This window comes from Marmota flaviventris, chromosome 4 (assembly GCF_047511675.1).
Source record: "Marmota flaviventris isolate mMarFla1 chromosome 4, mMarFla1.hap1, whole genome shotgun sequence".
In the NCBI taxonomy this organism is placed as follows: domain Eukaryota; kingdom Metazoa; phylum Chordata; class Mammalia; order Rodentia; family Sciuridae; genus Marmota; species Marmota flaviventris.
The window spans coordinates 62,110,420-62,129,578 of NC_092501.1; the positions used below are offsets into that span (position 1 = coordinate 62,110,420).

General features: G+C 35.8%; 1 protein-coding gene across 3 annotated transcripts in view; it reads left to right on the top strand.

Moving 5' to 3' along the window:
* Ank3 (ankyrin 3) overlaps window positions 1–19,159 on the top strand; it is a 321,653-nt gene that overhangs the window by 94,710 nt on the left and 207,784 nt on the right. For all 3 annotated transcript variants that reach the window (XM_027931178.2, XM_071611239.1, XM_071611240.1), the window contains exons 2-5: window positions 4,028–4,129; window positions 4,563–4,661; window positions 4,841–4,939; window positions 13,988–14,086. In XM_027931178.2, coding sequence (XP_027786979.1) covers window positions 4,028–4,129; window positions 4,563–4,661; window positions 4,841–4,939; window positions 13,988–14,086 — 399 coding nt within the window. The remainder of the gene's footprint in view (window positions 1–4,027; window positions 4,130–4,562; window positions 4,662–4,840; window positions 4,940–13,987; window positions 14,087–19,159) is intronic.

Consider the following 19,159-nt stretch of genomic DNA (forward strand, 5'->3'; position numbering starts at 1 on the left):
GTGGGGCTTGAACCCATGCTAAGCAAGTACTGCACTATCCCTCAGCTTTTTGTTTTCTGAATTCTCACATCAGATTTTGGTCTTTAAGGGAAAAACAGTGTTGACTAACCTCTTTATATTCACCTTTGCAAGGACTAACACCGTAGGCACTGTCCTCCTCCATCTGATGTTTCACATGGGAAAGCCTAATTTCTCTTTGAAACTGATTTCCTTCCACAGTAATTTATTAACAGTCATATTTATGTATGTATGTGTGTATTTTTACAGTTCTGGTGATGGAACCCAGGGACATTCTACCATTAATCTTTATCCCAGTCCTTTTTTATGCTTTATTTTGAGGCAGTCTCATTAAGTTGCTGAGGCTGGCCTTGAACTCAAAAGCAAGGAAGATAGCTACCTTGCTTGCAGGTGGTTGAGTAAAAGAAGGAACTTCTTGGTTCTTTTCCTGTAGGCTTTAATAATTTCACTTTCTAAATTGTTAAGTTTTCTTCAGGGCAGTCTTCATACCCCTTCAACCACCTTTTGACTCTTTTTCTTCCTCTTTTTGTCCTTTTAAGTATAAAGTTACTGTTTGGAGACGGCGAGTATGTTAGTATATAACAGAGAGCCGAGAAAAGTGATGACAATTTTTGTCCTTTCTTATACTTCTTAATGTTCTAAGGCAATAAACTAACACAGAGAATTGTTTTAATATCAAAGCTTTTGGTAAAATAGAAATAATGAACTTATCTACCAGAGGATCTATCACAAGAGCAGGATTTCTTAAATACAGATCCATGAATAGCTTAGTACTCCTGAGCTATATGAAATGGGTGCAAGTTATATGTGCATATGTAGATTTGGTGAATATAGGCATAAATTGTCTTCCATTGGACACCAGCACTGTCCCCAATCTCCACAGACAAATCGGTGGAAACTCAAGTCTCTTATATAAAATGCTATAATATTTGCATATGATCTATGCATATTCTCCTTATACTTTAAATTCCTAGATTACATGTACCTAAAACAATATAAATGCTACATAAATAGTTATAAAGACAAGTTTTTTTTAAGTGTGTCGATATTTAATATACACAATTTTTTAGAAATATTTTTTAAATACCCTGTTGATTGAATCCACAAATACACAACTGGGATGTGGAGGATCATGTATATAAAAGAAAATTCAATCCTAACTCTTTTAGTCTCCAGAGAATTCAGATCTCAGGTAGAGAACCACTGAATTAGAAGTTTATCTCATCTGAATCTATTTGTTTTGCTTTACAGATTTGGGTAGAAAAATTCTGAGGAAAATGGACAGTGCATGGAAATACCAAACCTTTCTAAATCTGGAATCAAGTCAAAGACTTTTTTCCTTGAATTATCTCACTTTTTTTTTCAATAGCAGCTTCCTTAGTTGTTGTTATGTGCCTCAAGTCAGAGTTTGGGATGCTTAACTCACAGTTGTTATCTCTGGCAGTTGAATACCCAGGCTGATGTCATTTGTTCCCAGAACAGCATCTGAGCCCTTCTGGGCAAATTTACTGATAAGTCATTGAGCAGGCACAAAGATGGTGATGTTTTATGGTACAATGAGCCATCCTTGCATAGATAATTTAATTCTAACTGAACTTATAGACAAAAAACTGACCTCCTTGAAGTAGTAAACCTCTTTTAAAAAAAATATTTACTTATTTTTAGTTGTAGTTGGACACAATACCTTTATTGTAAACCTCTTCTAAGACTGCACTTTTTCTTTAAATTCCTGGAAACTTTATATGATTCTTTCTTTGTCTGATTTGAAACTTTCTCTTATTGTCTTCCTTTTTCTTAACTTTCTGCTCTGATTATTTACATGCTTAACTCAAACTCCAATTTTATTTTGAGTAATATCTATGTGTGCTCATAGCCTCATGGCTCAGTGACTTCATCTATGATATATGATGTCCATCTTTGCATCATAGCAGATTCTCAACTTAAATACCTGCTGCAAATAATTTGATTACCAGTTATTTCCGGTGTGCTTGTTTGTTGATTCAGCCATTCACAAAACATCTATAGACACCTACATCTTCTAGTTACAAGAAAAACAAAAAGATGGATATCATACGTAGGTAGGGTCACTGCATTGTGCTACATGAAGGCATGTGACAACCTAGAGATTTTAGCCTTTTTAAACTAGCAATCTTAAAATAAGTAGCTTCATTTACTTAAAGTAGTTCACAATTGGAGAAACCTTGCCCTTCATGAGACATTTGGCAATTCTAAAGACATTTTTAGTTGTCACAAATAGGGGATATGACTATACCTAGCTGGTCAAGACCAAGCACTGGATGATGAACAGAACTGCCCCCCCACCCCAGCAAAAGAATTATTCAGATCAAAATGCCAGTAGTGCTGAGATTGAGAAGCCTTGATTTGGAAGAGGAAATGTGCATTCGTTCAGAGTTTACTGCCATAAAGGGGAGGGGTAGAGGAGACCCTGGAGGCAGTGGCTTCTCCTCTGAGGTGCTGAGCAGGTCAATTCTTACTGATTGATTTACACCAGAATGAAAGACTGCTCCAAGAGACAGAATTTCCTTCGTGTCAATTACATTTTCAGGGATGTGTTGGTGTTCTTCAAAGCTTGGCATCTTGATGTCTTTCCAGTTGCCTGCTTCTTAATCTGCCTCTGCTTGTTCTAAAGGGGTTTACAATTTAGGGTGGGAGGATGGGTATACCAAAACTATGCTTCTGTGATAAAACCAGGAGAGCTCAGTACAATTAAGGTGTTGAGAGCACCGAGCCATTAAGCCCTGCCCTTGGGGGTCTGGTAGACCTCACAGATGAGGTGGCATTTGAGCAGGGGTTTTGAAGGGGCATTCACTATATGGCTGCAGGAGGAAACTTTCCTCTTTGAAGCCATGCCCTATGTGATTGCATTTATAACCAGTGACAAATTATTTTGTCTGCTCTTTCAGGAGCCAAACTACTTTTGTACTGTTCTACATTGAGCAAGACTCCTTTACAAACTTTGCAGGACCAACTTTGTAGTTTTTTCTCTCACTATCTTTTTTCTATTAAAGATTTTAATAGTAGTTATGTTCAACTATGCAGTATAAGTGTTAGAGATTAGCAGTAATTCAGAGTTGCAAGCTGTCAGTGAATGAATTACCTGTCTTGTTTTACTGTCTTTACATTTTGTTTGCTGTCCCAAATGGGGTTTTCTCCAGGCTGTGGTCTTAGCTAGCTTGAAAATCGGTACAAAAGGACACTTCACACTCCAAGTAGGCTGTTCTACATGCTTTTGAAATTCAATTTGCATTCTAAAACAAGGCTGAATCCTGTATGAATATACACCTGATGATCATCATCTACAAATTCTTTATTATTTATTTATTTATTTTGGTACCAGGGATTAAACCCAGGGGCACTTAACCACCGAGCCACATCCCCAGCCCTTTTTTATAATTTATTTAGACACAAGGTGTCACTGAATTGCTAAGCACCTGGACTTTGCTGAGGCTGGCTTTGAACTCATGATCCTCCTGCCTCAGCCTCCCAAGCTGCTGGGATTATAGTTGTGTACCACAACACCCAACTTCAAATTCTTGTTAAATACTATAACAACAGAAAAGGTGTTAATATCTTTGTGAAGTGACCAGTTGAATATTTGGCTGTGGTAGATTTAGAAAACTGAAATTGATGTTAAATTTCAGATACAGGAGAATTAGCAAGGCCTTTCTAATATGATTGCTAAGGATTCAGGCTTCCTCTTCACTCTCTGTAAATTGCACAATGATTGAAGTTGCCTGAATTTTCTTTCTCAATTCGGAATGATTTATAACATGAAAGAAGTAGTAATTTTGTACACTTCTGAAACTAACTTTTAAAGAGCTTGCCATTTTCTTGGTGACTTTGCAGAAAAAATTACTCTTTTTTTGTTAGAAACAGAGCAGTTAGGTTGCTTTCATTTGAATTTAGACTACCAACCCGGTAGTTATAAATCTGCACTTTAGTTTCATTTTTTCATCAAAATGTTTTTTTATTTTGTTTTTAATTTTAGTCTGATGCCAACGCAAGTTACTTAAGAGCAGCTCGAGCTGGACACCTAGAAAAGGCCCTTGACTACATAAAAAATGGAGTTGACATCAACATTTGCAATCAGGTCAGTTTTGGTCATTGTTGTTTATTTGTTTTATTCAAATTCTAAGTATTTAGACTTTAAACTCATTAAAGCTTCCATTAAATATTAGGAAGATTTTCTCCTCTTTTTGGTTTTTTTTCTGTTAAATTTTACCGGCTTGATATTATCAAAATAGTCTCTGCTTGTCAGAAGTTCAGAAATGGTAGCATACATTCTTTAATAATTCCTGTAATTTTAGTAATAATAATGAAGCAACCCACCTAGTTTTCAAGTACTCCTGCTCCTAATTTAGGTTGTTCACTGCACATATGCAAGCAAATATCACTGAGATTATCTTGCTAGATTTTGATTCTCCATTTTACCTGCACATGATTTCATCCCCTTTTCTAGTATTGATCATTGAGTGCTCTATTTTCAACCTGCCCAGTGAAGCTTTCCTTTTGCTTTTTATCAGAATGGGTTGAATGCACTCCATCTTGCTTCCAAAGAAGGCCATGTGGAAGTTGTTTCTGAACTGCTACAGAGAGAAGCCAATGTGGATGCAGCCACAAAGGTCAGTATCAGTGATGCTTTTTATGTCATTTGCCAATTTCAGTGAGGATTCTGTCCTCAGTAAGAATTAGGGTACATTTCTTGTGAAATACTTGTCAACTGTATTCCCTTGGGGAGCTTTAAACATAGGGAAATTAGAAAGGTGACAGAGTTCACATTGTCATGCTTTTCACTTTCCAGAAAGGAAACACAGCGTTACATATCGCATCTTTGGCTGGGCAAGCGGAGGTGGTCAAGGTCTTGGTCACAAATGGAGCCAATGTCAATGCACAATCTCAGGTAAACCTACGACTCTATTGCAGAGGAACTGTGCTATAATTTACAAATAATGCTCATTGGATGAAGTGCTTGCTTGGTTCACATATCCTCTAAGATACTTAAGTTCATATTTATCCTCATTTGTAATACGTGTGTGCTGAGAGGTAGAAATTTTTAACAGTGATCTATTGATGGAATTCTATGACTAGTAGTCATACACAAATGCTTAGGGGATTTCTGAAATGCAGAATCTTATACTCTATGATGCTGGCCCAGGTTGGTCCAGTCACATTATTTATTATGAAAATAATAAATAATGAAACGTATGAAAAATTGTTTTTTTTTTCTGAACTTGGAATTTCAGAATACATCAGTGCTTCTCCTAGTTGAGAAAGAGAAGAAACTGCTTAATTCTTCTTCACTAAGGCATCATTGCTGTTCTCTGAAACATATTAAAAATAAAAAATGGGCAGAAAAAAACTTTAAAAAGTCTTCAAACTTTAAAGTGTTCAAAATATTTGTACTGAATAGAGGTCGTCCTATAACTCTCAAGAGTCTTATAATGAGGTTTTAAAATGAAAACTAATAGGTTATCATTTTAAACTGGGTCTAAAGGAATTAACTTCACTTTATTGGTTTAAAAATATATGCTTCATTATTCAAGTATTCATAATTTACCTCCTACACAGTCCCTTAGAGGTTGTAAAGCAAACATCATGACCCAAGAATATCCACTGAGGACTTGGCCACTTTTAAAACTGGTCTTCATGCAAACATTTTTTCCATTTGAATGCCAATGTCTCTCCTTATTTGTCAAGGTCTCCACCGGGGTGTTGGGTCTTGAAGAAATTTATTACAGAACAAAATTGCAAGTTTTGTCAAAGATACAGGGTTTTTTGAGGTCCTAGAGAAAGACAGTAAAGCTGTGGACAGGTACATGATTCTTTGTCAATATTTGGCCAGGCAACATATGAAGAATTAGGTTTATTTCCTGTTAGATGTTTGATATGAGAATAATTTGAACATCAAAAGATTAAATGAAGAAAAATAATAAGTGAGATCTTTGGTTCTCATGTACTTCTGGAAAAAGACGATTTGCTAATTATGCTGAGGAAATAAAAAGCAAATGAATAATGTGATAACATCATGTAATTTTGTTGGAAAAGTTAGGCTTCTCCTGCCGCCCCCCCCCCGCCCCACCCCACCCCAAAAAATCACACCTCATTTAGTCTGTTTATTCCAAGAACCTCATACATGACTGCAGTTATAATCTGTGTTTTGTTAAATCACATAAACTTAGATTTACAATGTCTACTTTTATCTTTCAAGATTAAGACTCAAGAAAACTTTTTATATCATTTACAATGCACTTTGGATCTTCAGTTTAAGTGCACATGGTTTCATCACCTTTTCTAGTACTGATGATCTTCACATAACAGGAATCTCTTCTGCTGTCTGGGTCTGCAACACTGCAGTGACTTCCTCTCCCATTTACTTCACCCAGAGCAGCAATAGCTCTGTCACCATTCAACTTTAGAGCCATGGAAAAGGAAGTGCTTGCAGCTATATTTGCTCTAATTTCTTTCCAGTTACCTGTGGTTGGACCTTTGTCACATGGTCTGTGCCAGGTGTTCTGATCTTCTGTAAGAATTTACATCAACTATTAATAATTTTCTAGAAAGGGGTGACAGAAATTTGAACATTGGCAAGTGTTTTGAGAGATAAAAACCAGTTGACTGTAATAGAAGCATATGCTTTTAAGCCAATTTTTTTTTTCCAAAATATTGCCACACATTTTCACTAAAAAATTGCTAGTTTTAGGCCCCAAGATAGTGGGAAACTCTTTATTCCATTTATTTTTTATTTCTTGTATTCCCAGAAGAGGGAAAATAAACAACTTCCTTTTAAACATTACATGCATTCTTTACTGATTTTTTAGAGCAGCTATAGTTTCAAACCTGCTCTGCAGTGTCTGGGAAAACTGCAGTCGAAATAAAATCCTAGCCAGTTTTGATTTCAATTTATACACATTCCACACTGCTGAGACAGTGAGGGAGAAGGATGTAGCCTATGGGATTCCCTGATACACAGTGCATAGCAAAGGGTTTCCCCTTCCTCTGGGGTCCTGCCCTAGTGCAGCTTCTGCATAGCCTTGCTCTGTGGGTAATTCAGATAACGAGGTGACCATGCAGCAAAGTGGATTTTCCCTGATAATTTCTGGTAGCAACTCTTCAGTAGGAACTTTTATAAAGAATAGCAAGGAATGAATGCCATGAAAGAAGATTAAATTCCATTGAGGTGGCAGCACATAAAATGTCATGGGGATATTAATATTCACAAAAGATAGTATCTTTCTCTAAGTGAAATTTTAACCTATTAGCAATGTGTAATGGCCAATAAGAAACAGTTGAGAGAGCCTCTTGGTTCCCTGAGTATAAAAATTCTCCTTTAAAATAAAAATGACATTGGGCAACATAGGAATTCAGATTTTATTTTAAACCAATTTTTGCTGTTGCCTTGATCTTAGATCTTAAAAAGCACAATACTTGGGGTTGAACTCAGGGGTACTCAACCACTGAGTCACATTCCTAGCCCTATTTTATATTTTATTCAGAGACAGGATCTCACTAAGTTGCTTAGTTCCTTACTTTTGCTGAGGCTGGCTTTGAACTGGAGATCCTCATGCCTCAGCCTCCCAAGCTATTGGGATTACAGGCATGCACCACCACACCCAGCAAGATCATTAACTTTTACTTAATATTAATTAACATCCCAGAGATCACTTAACCATACCTTAAGAAAGAGGTTGGGTTGGTTACTTACATTGTAATTATGAAGAATTTTTCTATTGTTAAGTCCTTAATATTTTGCACTAAACATAACAGTGAACAGTGTTATTGAAAAATCTCAAACTAAGTCAAATGACATCCATCACTCTTCTCCCTTTTGTCTTTATTCTGTAATATAAAATTGTGTTTATAAAGAGGCAACACCTTTTCAGATAGCATTTCAGCTATAAAAATATTCTAAATGAACAATTTTTCACGATGGCATCAATAATGGCAAGACCCACTAAGTCACCCAGAGCTCCTTATGTGCCTTTTTGGTCTTTGCCTGTATGGCGGTATTCCTATGCTAAGAAAGTTAGATCCTAACAAAGTCAGACAAATGAATATGATCCAGATGAGGCTCCCTGACTTATGACCTTGTATTAAACCTCTAATTTGACTTTCACAAAAATTACAGCCATATATGAATCAGCGAAATCTTCACAATGCCCTTATATCTTAATTAAAAACAGCACTTTATGATGCACAGAGGCCATAGAGAATTAGAATGGCTGGGAAATTTTCACAGATAAAATTTAAGCCCTTAAATGAAACCACAGGAGGGCTCTTTATTTATTTATTTTGGTGGGTATTGTGCTGGATGCCTCCGTGCTGTCTACCAAATTATAAGTCTGCTGATTTACATGCTTATTATAGCACCACTGTAAACATTCAGAGCAGAAGGTATTGAAGGTATTAGATAAAATCAGACTTCAAATAGCATACTCATTGGATCTGAAGCTGCTCTGCCTTTTGAGAATTAAATCTATTGTTGCTCCAGAAAAGAAAATGTAAATCAGGCACCTTATGTTCCTTTTATACCAGTTTTTTTTTTTGGAAATTTCCTAACTTAGGAAATTAATATGAAAATAATGGTGTACTTTTTCTCTTAAGAAGGGAAGAATCTTTCTGAAATATGACCATTCTCCCAATCCAGGTCCACTTCACTAAAAATCATTACAGCTATAAGCCATCCAATGACAACACACTGAATTACTGTAGATGCCTTAAGCCTTGTTGAGCTAAAGAGTGATGATAATGTTTTTATTCAATCTTCCCAAAGGATGCTTACAATTTTCTTCCTAGAATCATAACAGAGTGATATATGTATTTTCGTACTTTGTTGATCCTTTCTTGATAGATGAAATTTGTGTTAATTTGTATTTAGATTCATGGAACAGAAATTAACTTAAGCAAATGTAAGGATGAACTTATTAGAATTAGATTGAGAACACCGAGAATAAAAGACTAAATAAACTTTTAGAAAGTTTAGGGGACCTGATACTTGGGGTGGAGGGCGGTAGAGCCTGACCAAAACCAGAGTCAGATTTTCCCATTAATCTGGTTCCTGTAAGTCAGTGAGTGAAGAACAGCTGGGGAGAGTAGATTCTAAAGAGCAAAACAAAGGTATCCAGTACATGTCTCCCACATAGTTACAGAAGGGCAAGCCTATCTGTCGCCAAGTTCAACCAAGTCAAGCCACACTTACATGGCAGGGAAGAGTGATTTTTCCAAAAGAAAATAAGGGTAACATTGTCAAATGAAGAGGAAATCGATGTGGGTATGGTTAACCAAAACCATAGCAAAGTCAAATAAACACACACACACACACATACCCCACAAACGCCTAGTATAAAATTAAAATTTCAGTCATGAAGTCTCTCCCCATTTTTTTTTTTATCACCGTAGACAGCAGAAATAGCCCAAGACCATTCATGGTTACATATTGTATGATTCATTTATATGAAATGTACAAAATAGACAAAGCCACAGAGATGAAGTAGATTAGTGGCTGCCAGGGGGTGTGTAGGGGGCTAGTACTAGCAGGTAAGTGCTGAAGATGAGTCCAGGAGCAAGGGGCTGTGTCTTGACAAGGCTCCTGTCTGTCGAGGCCAGTTGCCCAGTGTTGTGAATATACTAAAACCCACTGAATTGTATACTCTATAAGGGTGAATCTTATAGATTGTGACTATCAAACAAATATTTTTAAAAATCAAAAAATGAACAAGAATGTGAACTTTCAGAAAATGACTGACCTTCATTAAATAACCTTTGGATGGCAAGCCTTCATGAAAAATGGGGAAAGCCACCATGGGAAACCGTTCATTACTGGGCTGTATCTTGCCGGGGCTCTTGCCTTTGTGCTAGATCTAAATCCTAACTCTACTCATCTCTTCTGCTATTATGAAAAAGGGCATGTGGAATGATTTTTTTTATTAGTTGTTCAAAACATTACAAAGTTCTTGACATATCATATTTCATACATTTGATTCAAGCGGATTATGAACTCCCATTTTCCTCTATATACATAATGCAGATTCACATCGGTTACACATCCACTCTCATGTGGAATGATTTAAAAGTTGTGTTTCGGGCTGGGGATGTGGCTCAAGCGGTAGCACGCTCGCCTGGCATGCATGCGGCCCGGGTTCGATCCTCAGCACCACATACAAAGACGTTGTGTCTGCCGAGAACTAAAAAATTCTCTCTCTCTCTCTCTTTAAAAATAAATAAATAAATAAATAAAATTAAAGTTGTGTTTCTGAAGAATGGCTCTCTAGAAGACCCAGGTCTGTACGAATAGCATCCCCTTCAATCTTGCTTCCTGACTTAGGACTTTCCTCCTGGATCAGGAAATGCTTGGTTCTGGATGATGATCTCTGGACCAGGGGATGTGCACTGGGCTGGATGTGCATGGGTAAACCAGTGTCTCTTAGGCAGCCCTGTACCACACCATCACAGCAGACCTCCCCGCTGCTGCCTAGAACCAACTGACATGACATGACTTGTTGATACTTAGGTGTGAACTTGTGGAAGTTTTTAAGAACTTTACTCCTAAAATTTGAAACTGCCCTCTGGAAATTTTGACTTTCAGAGAACTTGATGTAAGAAGACAAATGCTCAGTTATTCATTTAGCTGTAAGAAAAATCCACACTGCTTTTCACCTTTGTTTTTCTTTTCCATCCTTCCATTCCCATCTCCTTTATTCCTTCCTCCCTCCCTCCCTTTCTTCATATTGTTGCTTTAGTTTTATTGCTAAAAGGATATTTAGTCAAGAATTGAATGATCTTTCATTTTGGTGAAGTAAGAAAATGAGAAAGATAAGTATGGTGAAGGTAGTCCTAACTCTTTCAGTTTTCCTCATAGCTCTGGGAAAAGTGACAAAACTCACCCACAACCCCCATAGAATGTTGCAGTTAGTCCATGTTTCATGTTTAAAGGCTGATGTAGCCTTCATGACAGAAACAATAGGCTCCAGAGATACTACCAGGCAGACCATTCCCCAGGAAGGAGCTAGCTGGCTGCTGTTATATTCCTCTAATTTTTTACTGTTGAGCTTGATAACCAGATAACTTGTTGCAACTATGAGCAAACTGGACTAAAATGAAGAGAGGTGCTCTCTGATGAATACACAGGCCATGGTGGAGTTGTTTGGTCACTACCACTTTTATCTGTTCAAGGATATGGTTAGGGCACAGGACATTGAGCCCAGAGCTTCACACTTACTAGGCAAGCGTACTACCATTAAGCTAAAGTCCCAGGTGTTTTTATTTTATTTTGAGACAGGGTCTTGCTATCTTGCCTAGACTAGCCTCTACTTGGGATCCACCTGCTCAGCCTCCAGAGTAGCTGAGATTACAGGCGTGTGCTGCCATGCCATCCTGAAGGATCTTCTTAATTTACTAATTCCCAGCTGTAAGCCAAAAATGTGAGGTCACCAGAGGCTGATTATGGATTAGTAAGATGATCATATAATAATTGACATTTATAATGAAGAAACTCAAACTTTTGAATCACAAAAGCTTGAATCCTATTTGGTAATATTTTAGTTTAAAATATATTTTGAAATAGTATTATCTATATAATAATTTCATGAACAGTCATTTAAATAGAACTGTATTCTGAATTAAATAAATATCTTGGATACAGTCTTAATAAAATAACATACTTTAGCATGGATTAAAAAATGTATTCAGAGAATTTGTGGTTTGAGAAATCTTTTAATATTTTAAAATTTTATTGTAAAATATCAATTTATTAGGTGTAAAACATCATTCTAGAGAACAAACACAGGAAACATGTTTTTTTTTTTGGAGCTTATTGTATTTTTTTTTTTAATTTTTTTATTGTTGGCTGTTCAAAACATTACATAGTTCTTGATATATCATATTTCACAATTTGATTCAAGTGGGTTATGAGCTCCCATTTTTACCCCATATACAGATTGCAGAATCACATCAGTTACACATCCATTGATTTACATATTGCCATACTAGTGTCTGTTGTGTTCTGCTGCCTTTCCTATCCTCTACTATCACCCCCCCCTCCCCTCCCCTCCCCTCTTCTCTCTCTGCCCCCTCTACTGACATTCGTTTGTCCCCCTTGTATTATTTTTCCCCTTCCCCTCACTTCCTCTTGTATGTACTTTTGTATAACTCTGAGGGTCTCCTTCCGTTTCCATGCTTTTTCCCTTCTCTCTCCCTTTCCCTCCCTTCCCTCTTTACTCCTCACACTTCAGATAGAGCCCTAATATCCAGAGTATACAAAGAACTCAAAAAATTAGACAATAAGAGAACAAACAACCCAATCAACAAATGGGCCAAGGACCTGAACAGACACTTCTCAGAGGAGGACATACAATCAATCAACAAGTACATGAAAAAATGCTCACCATCTCTAGCAGTCAGAGAAATGCAAATCAAAACCACCCTAAGATACCATCTCACTCCAGTTAGATTGGCAGCCATTATGAAGTCAAACAACAACAAGTGCTGGCGAGGATGTGGGGAAAAGGGTACACTTGTACATTGCTGGTGGGACTGCAAATTGGTGCAGCCAATTTGGAAAGCAGTATGGAGATTCCTTGGAAAGCTGGGAATGGAGCCACCATTTGACCCAGCTATTCCCCTTCTCGGTCTATTCCCTAAAGACCTAAAAAGAGCATGCTAGAGGGACACTGCTACATCAATGTTCATAGCAGCACAATTCACAATAGCTAGACTGTGGAACCAACCTAGATGCCCTTCAATGGATGAATGGATAAAAAAAATATGGCATTTATACACAATGGAGTATTACTCTGCATTAAAAAATGACAAAATCATAGAATTTACAGGGAAATGGATGGCATTAGAGCAGATTATGCTAAGTGAAGCTAGCCAATCCCTAAAAAACAAATGCCAAATGTCTTCTTTGATATAAGGAGAGTAACTAAGAACAGAGTAGGGTCGAAGAGCATGAGAAGAAAATTAACATTAAACAGGGATGAGAGGTGGGAGGGAAAGGGAGAGAGAAGGGAAATTGCATGGTAATGGAAGGAGACCCTCAGGGTTATACTGTGGAGGAGGTAGAGAGAGAGGAGGGGAGGGGAGGGGAGAGGTGGGGAGGGGGGAGGGTGGAGGATGGGAAAGGCAGCGGAGCACAACAGACACTAGTATGGCAATTTGTAAATCAATGGATGTGTAACTGATGTGATTCTGCAATCTGTGTATGGGGTGAAGGTGGGAGTTCATAACCCACTTGAATCAAAGTGTGGAATATGATATGTCAAGAAATTTGTAATGTTTTGAACAACCCACAATAAAAATTAAAAAAAAAAAAAAAAAAAAAAAACAGGGATGAGAGGAAACATGTTTTTAATAAGAAACTTAAGATGTCATATGCACATTCATTTGCTTAGATCCAAATGCATAAGCACATTTCAGACAATCATACACATACAAACTGAATGTGTGTGTGTGGATGTATGCATGTGCTAAGTTTGAAGCCAAAAAAGTTGAAACTGTTTCAGATGCTTACTTTTGCCTGAGTATATTACATCTTTATTTTTAAAAGATAATTAATGAATGGTAGCTTTAACAACCAGATGTATTTTTCTTCATATCCTCATAGCATGTAGTAAAATACTTTAAATCATGGTAAGTGATGAATAAGTGGTTGATGACTGAATGAATATACTTATTTCTCAGAAGTGTGTAAATTACTATGAATTAGACTTAGCTATAGACTATTAGCTATGATCTGCATTCCAATTATGAATTGCAAAGTATAATTATGAATTATACTTACATTATGAATTTTGCAAAAATTATGGTACTTAGGTTTTCTGATAAATGTGAATATCTACATTAAAGAATTATAGAAATTACATGGGAGCACTTCTCAGAGCATGTATACTCAGTACGATGAAAAACAGACTGGTTCTAGAAATGAGATAAACATTCGTTTCTCATTTTGCAGAATGGTTTCACGCCATTGTATATGGCAGCCCAGGAAAACCACCTGGAAGTCGTCAAGTTTCTTCTTGACAATGGTGCCAGCCAAAGCCTAGCCACAGAGGTAAGACACTTCAGCTTCTATGGTTAAGTTCACATTTACCAGATATTCTGTAAATCTGGAGTTGAGAATTTGCCCTGCTAGGATTTAAAATACAGCTGTATATTAACACGTGGGTCCATGCGTTTTTATAAAATATGTTGGAGAATATTTTTTAATCTTTAAAAATCTTCCATTGCATAGATACCCTATCTGCTCTACGTGCCTGATTGTACCCTAAACTTGAACCTTTATTTTACTGTTAAATATATAGTCTAGAGAACACTTTTCTGTCTCTTAATGATATTACCTCAAATGCACCCATTGTTCTGAAATATTTTTATTAAATATCAGTTTTAAATCCGTTTTTTTCCAGATTCGAGTTAGTCTAATTATGATTGGATTTGCATATTCCTGAAGTTACCTAATTAGATTTAATTCATACTTCTCAATAAAACTACTATGTATTTTAAAGTATCAAAGTGTATTTAAGGAAAAGCTCTATAGTCTTAAATAGAAGAAGTACTTAAAAATCAAAAGTTAAGTCATTGATGCTGTCTTGGGTAATGTAGTTTGTTTTTTTGAGTTGCTAGAAATCTGTTGCTAATAATAAAGGACCAACCCCTGAGTATTTTCTATTTCTAATAAAGCAGTGAATTCTAACAGATGCAGGATTATTTTACCATAATCCCATTTCTCTTACTTACATGCAGTATATTTCCTGAAGCACAAGAAAAATAGCAACAGAGGAATCACACATAATCTCATTTACTTTTTGAAATAAATACTTCCTGGGGAAATCACTAGATGAATAAAGAAATTGTGAATACATGAAAGTACTCTCACCCTCATTCATAGTCAAAGAAATATGAACTCATTAATCTGTCTAAAGACAGAGATCCAATCATTTGACCATTAAACAATAAAATAGGTTGAGAAAGGAAATCAGAATTTTCCTATAATATTGCTGAATTGATAATGGTTACAAAACTTTTGTAGTAACTATCAAAAATTAATATTTACATACCTTTTCACTTAGCAGCTCCATACTAAGAATTTATATTACAGATATATTAGAATGCAAAAATAATACTATATAAGAATGTTCATTAACATTAATTTGTAATAATAATTTTAAAAAAAACTAAAAAGAACCTAAACATGAACAAGTGGGGATCCTGTTTAATAAATGTCGGTATACAATAAAATGCTATTTGGCTTGTTAAAAATGAGACAAGACTCTATCTACTAACATAAGAAAGTATCTGCAGTATTTTGCCATTAGTAGTTTGCTGTAAGAATTAGGAGGGAGTCATCTCACTTTATACCCTTCAATACTGCTGGAGAATTATATTATGAGACTTTATTATTTTTACGATAATATTCATAAAACTACTTGAGAAATAACACTGGCTGGTATCAAAAGAACAAACATTTGCTAGGAGCTGTATTGCATAGTAGGCTGACCAGAGACAATGAAAATATCTATTTCCAAAGAGAAGAAAGGACTTGGAATGTTTTTACTATAAAGAAACAATCAATATTTGAGGAGATATCTTTACTTCGATTTGAACAATTGTACAACACATCCCTATATTGAAATATTACATGGTACCCCGTAAATATATGCAATTTTTATGTATCAGTTAAAAATAAATAAATAGAATATTTGCTAGGCACAGAGCAGGGCCTCTGTTTACCCTCAAGAGTAGCTGTTCTGAGCACAGTACCTCAGGTAGGATGCACAGGTCCATGCAGGAAGAATGAGGGCAAGGCATGCATTGTTGGTTAAGACAAATTGATTTCTATTTTTGAATGGAGATACCAAATAATATAAATGTCCTAATGAAAGTGATTGCACAGTGCTCTTGTGGTTGTTGGGTAGTATTTTCCAACATCAAGTTCATATAGCTAAGTAGCTCTTCTTTCTTGCTTTGTATTTTTGAACAGCCAAGGAAAAAATTGCGAATGATTAAGATTCAACAAAGTGTTGTGCTGTTGAAAGCAACTTTGGGTTCATGTTCTTCAACAATCACATTTTATGAGAAAAAACATTAGAAACCACAAACTTGTTATTTAATTTCAGAGTTAGACATCTTAAATTCAAAGAAAAGGTCAAAAGTCGGGGTAGGGGGGAACCAACAAGTCTCCCAAAATAAACAGATTCTTTACTTCCATCCCCATACTTAAAAGCATATGGAACATTTTGCCTACAACTCATTTTATTTAGAGACAGAGTTTCATTGATTTGCTTAATACCTGGCTAAGTTGCTGAGACTGGCTTTGAACTGGCAATCCTCCTGCCTCAGCCTTCTGAGACTCTGGGGTATTACACGCATGCACCACCGTGCCTGGCTGTAAGATTTATTTACCTAAATTCACTACTAAACTTGAAAAAAGGTTTGTTTTTTTGTGTTTTTGTGGTTTTCTGTACTGGGGATTATTTAACTCAGGAGCACATTACCACTGACCCACACTTCTAGCACTTTTTATGTTTTTTATTTTGACGAGTTGCATAGGGCCTCACTAAGTTTCTGAGACTGATCTTCAACTTTCAATCCTCTTGCCTCAACCTCCTGAGTTGCTCAGATTATAGGCATGCACCACTGCACCCAACTTGAGAAAAGTTTTGAAAATCCATTTTGTGCATAGTTCATGATCTTATTAAAAAAACACTTTTGTTGATCTGCTATCTTGCAGAACTGTTTTTTCAACTTTTTAAAATTTTTGGTTTTTGCTTTGATAAAATCATTAAAAAGCTGATACAATATAATGTGCAAGTTCCTGATTGAGAAGGCAGGGAGTACAATGTTCATATTTTTTTAAACATATTTGAGAGTATGCTATTCCATTGTCTGTCTTCTTTGAAAAGCAATCAAAACTTGGATATAAAGCAATTTTTAATATATATAGCACCCTTTAAACATCTGTTTCTTTTGAGTCTATTATTTGATAAATATGTAACTGCTATACATTAGAGATTAGGTATTTTTCTTTGTGTTTTCTATTTTTTTTTTCTCTTTTCAGTAGCTCTTCTTTAGAAGCAACTTACTGTGAATAGATTTGCATTAGCTTTTAAGTTAATTGCTAAGTTGCCCTATATTTTAAGTTTTTAAGATCCAAGAAGTACAAAACCACAAGTAACTTTAAAAAAGGTCCTAAAATAGATCCTGAAATAATAAATTCAGTCTTTGGCAAAAGATGCATATATTTTTTAAAGTTTGTATTCTTTTTCAGTACTTTAATGTTATTATTTCTTAGTTTTATGATGAGAAATAAATAAATGTTCTCTGTAAATACAAGTAAAATCTCTATTTTCTTGAGAGCTCTGTTACATCTCTACAAAGAGAACATCTGGTTCCCTGCAGATGTTCAATCTACTGAATTTTTTCTCTTGTTGTGGATTATTGGCATAGAAAATAAAAATAGCAATAAGAAATGAAACCTTTTATTCATATGATTGATATGATATTCTAACTATAGTATGGCTTTTTTATTAGCCATCAAATTGGTGACATTTATACAGAAGTCTGTATTTACAGAACAATCAGGGGCAATTAAGGGATCCTTTAAATAGGAAGTTTTTAATAGGATTTTTAATTTACTGAAAGATATCTGCCAAATTTCTTTAAACATTTTTTTCAGTAAGTGTGCTATACAATTCATATCTCATATATGTATAAAATCTTTGGCATGCTAGGTTTTTTTAAACTCCATTTTTATATTGCTGTGTACTGCATATCAAATTTTACCCTATATATCTGCAGATCATAGTTATTCTCTAAGCAAAATATTTGCTTATTGAAATTCTGTAGCATATCTCTTACACATCAAACTCTCCACAAGGCAGTGAAGGTCCACCCTTCAACAACCAGGGCATGGACCCTCTTCTTGATAGTTTCTATCATATTTCTTTTCTGCTCATACTTTTAAGAATAACTGAACAAAGCAAACCACACTATTTAAGCTTGTATTTGAAACAAAATATAGAGCTTCTAATTTTAGCAATTAACACCTTAGAGCTGGTGTCTTTATGTCCTTAATTGGCTTATGCAGGGAACATATTCTTGTCAGTGATAATCAGCTCAGTTTGCAGTTTATTTTGTGGTACACAGGACTGTCCTTTATGAACAGGCTCTGAATTTATAAATGCATGTTGATGGTCGATGGAAATGCAGCCATTTTGTTTTGATTCAGAACAGAAGTAGACTGTTATTTTTACCCTTAGGCACTGTGCAGGTTTTTAAAGTGAGATGCAAAGTTAATTCTTCATATGCAATTTTCTTGTTTTTGCTCTCTCATATAAAAATGCATTTTTCAGGGCTGGAGACATAGCCCAGTTGTAGTATACTTGCCTACTATGCACCAGGCCCTGGGTTCAATTCCCAGCACTGAAAAAAAAAAAGAAATTTTTTCTTTCTTTTGTAAATGTAATAATATCACATAATGATAACATTCAATAAAAAGAAAAATGGTGATGTAAATTTCCCTTGAGAAAACAGTTTATTCATCCAAATGTTTTTGTATCAATATATGATACACACAGATATTTATCTATGTGAAATTGAGATCACATATTACTATTGCTTTGTGTACTACTTCTCTTAAAAGAGTAAACTGTAAATGTTCATATCCTTAAGTCCTTAAGTGTCTATTGGCTTTTTTTTTTTTAGCCATCAGACTGCAGAGAAAATGTCCTCCTAGTTAAGTAGGGATTTCCATTTTCTTCTTTTCCTTCTCCCCTTCCCACTATTCTCCTTCCCCTTCTCCTTCCTGTCTTTTTGAGTAGTAGAGTGAAGAGGAACAGGTGGCCTTTCAACTGGATCTTAAAGCTTGAGCTTAGATAGGATTTGTACACGGAGAAGAGGAGGGCATTTCAAGGAGGGGAAAATGCCATGAGGGATGCCAGGGTAGGAATTTGCCCATCCAGAGTTAGTCTGAAAACTGGTGGGAAGGTTTTATGTGGGACAAGACTGGCCAGTATAGTACCTTAAGTGCTTTGCGCCAATGTTTTACACATTCTTTCAACTGAAGTGTGCAGTTTTGTGTTCAGTCAGATAAATAGTAGAGGCACTTGATTATTTTCCAACAAAGGAA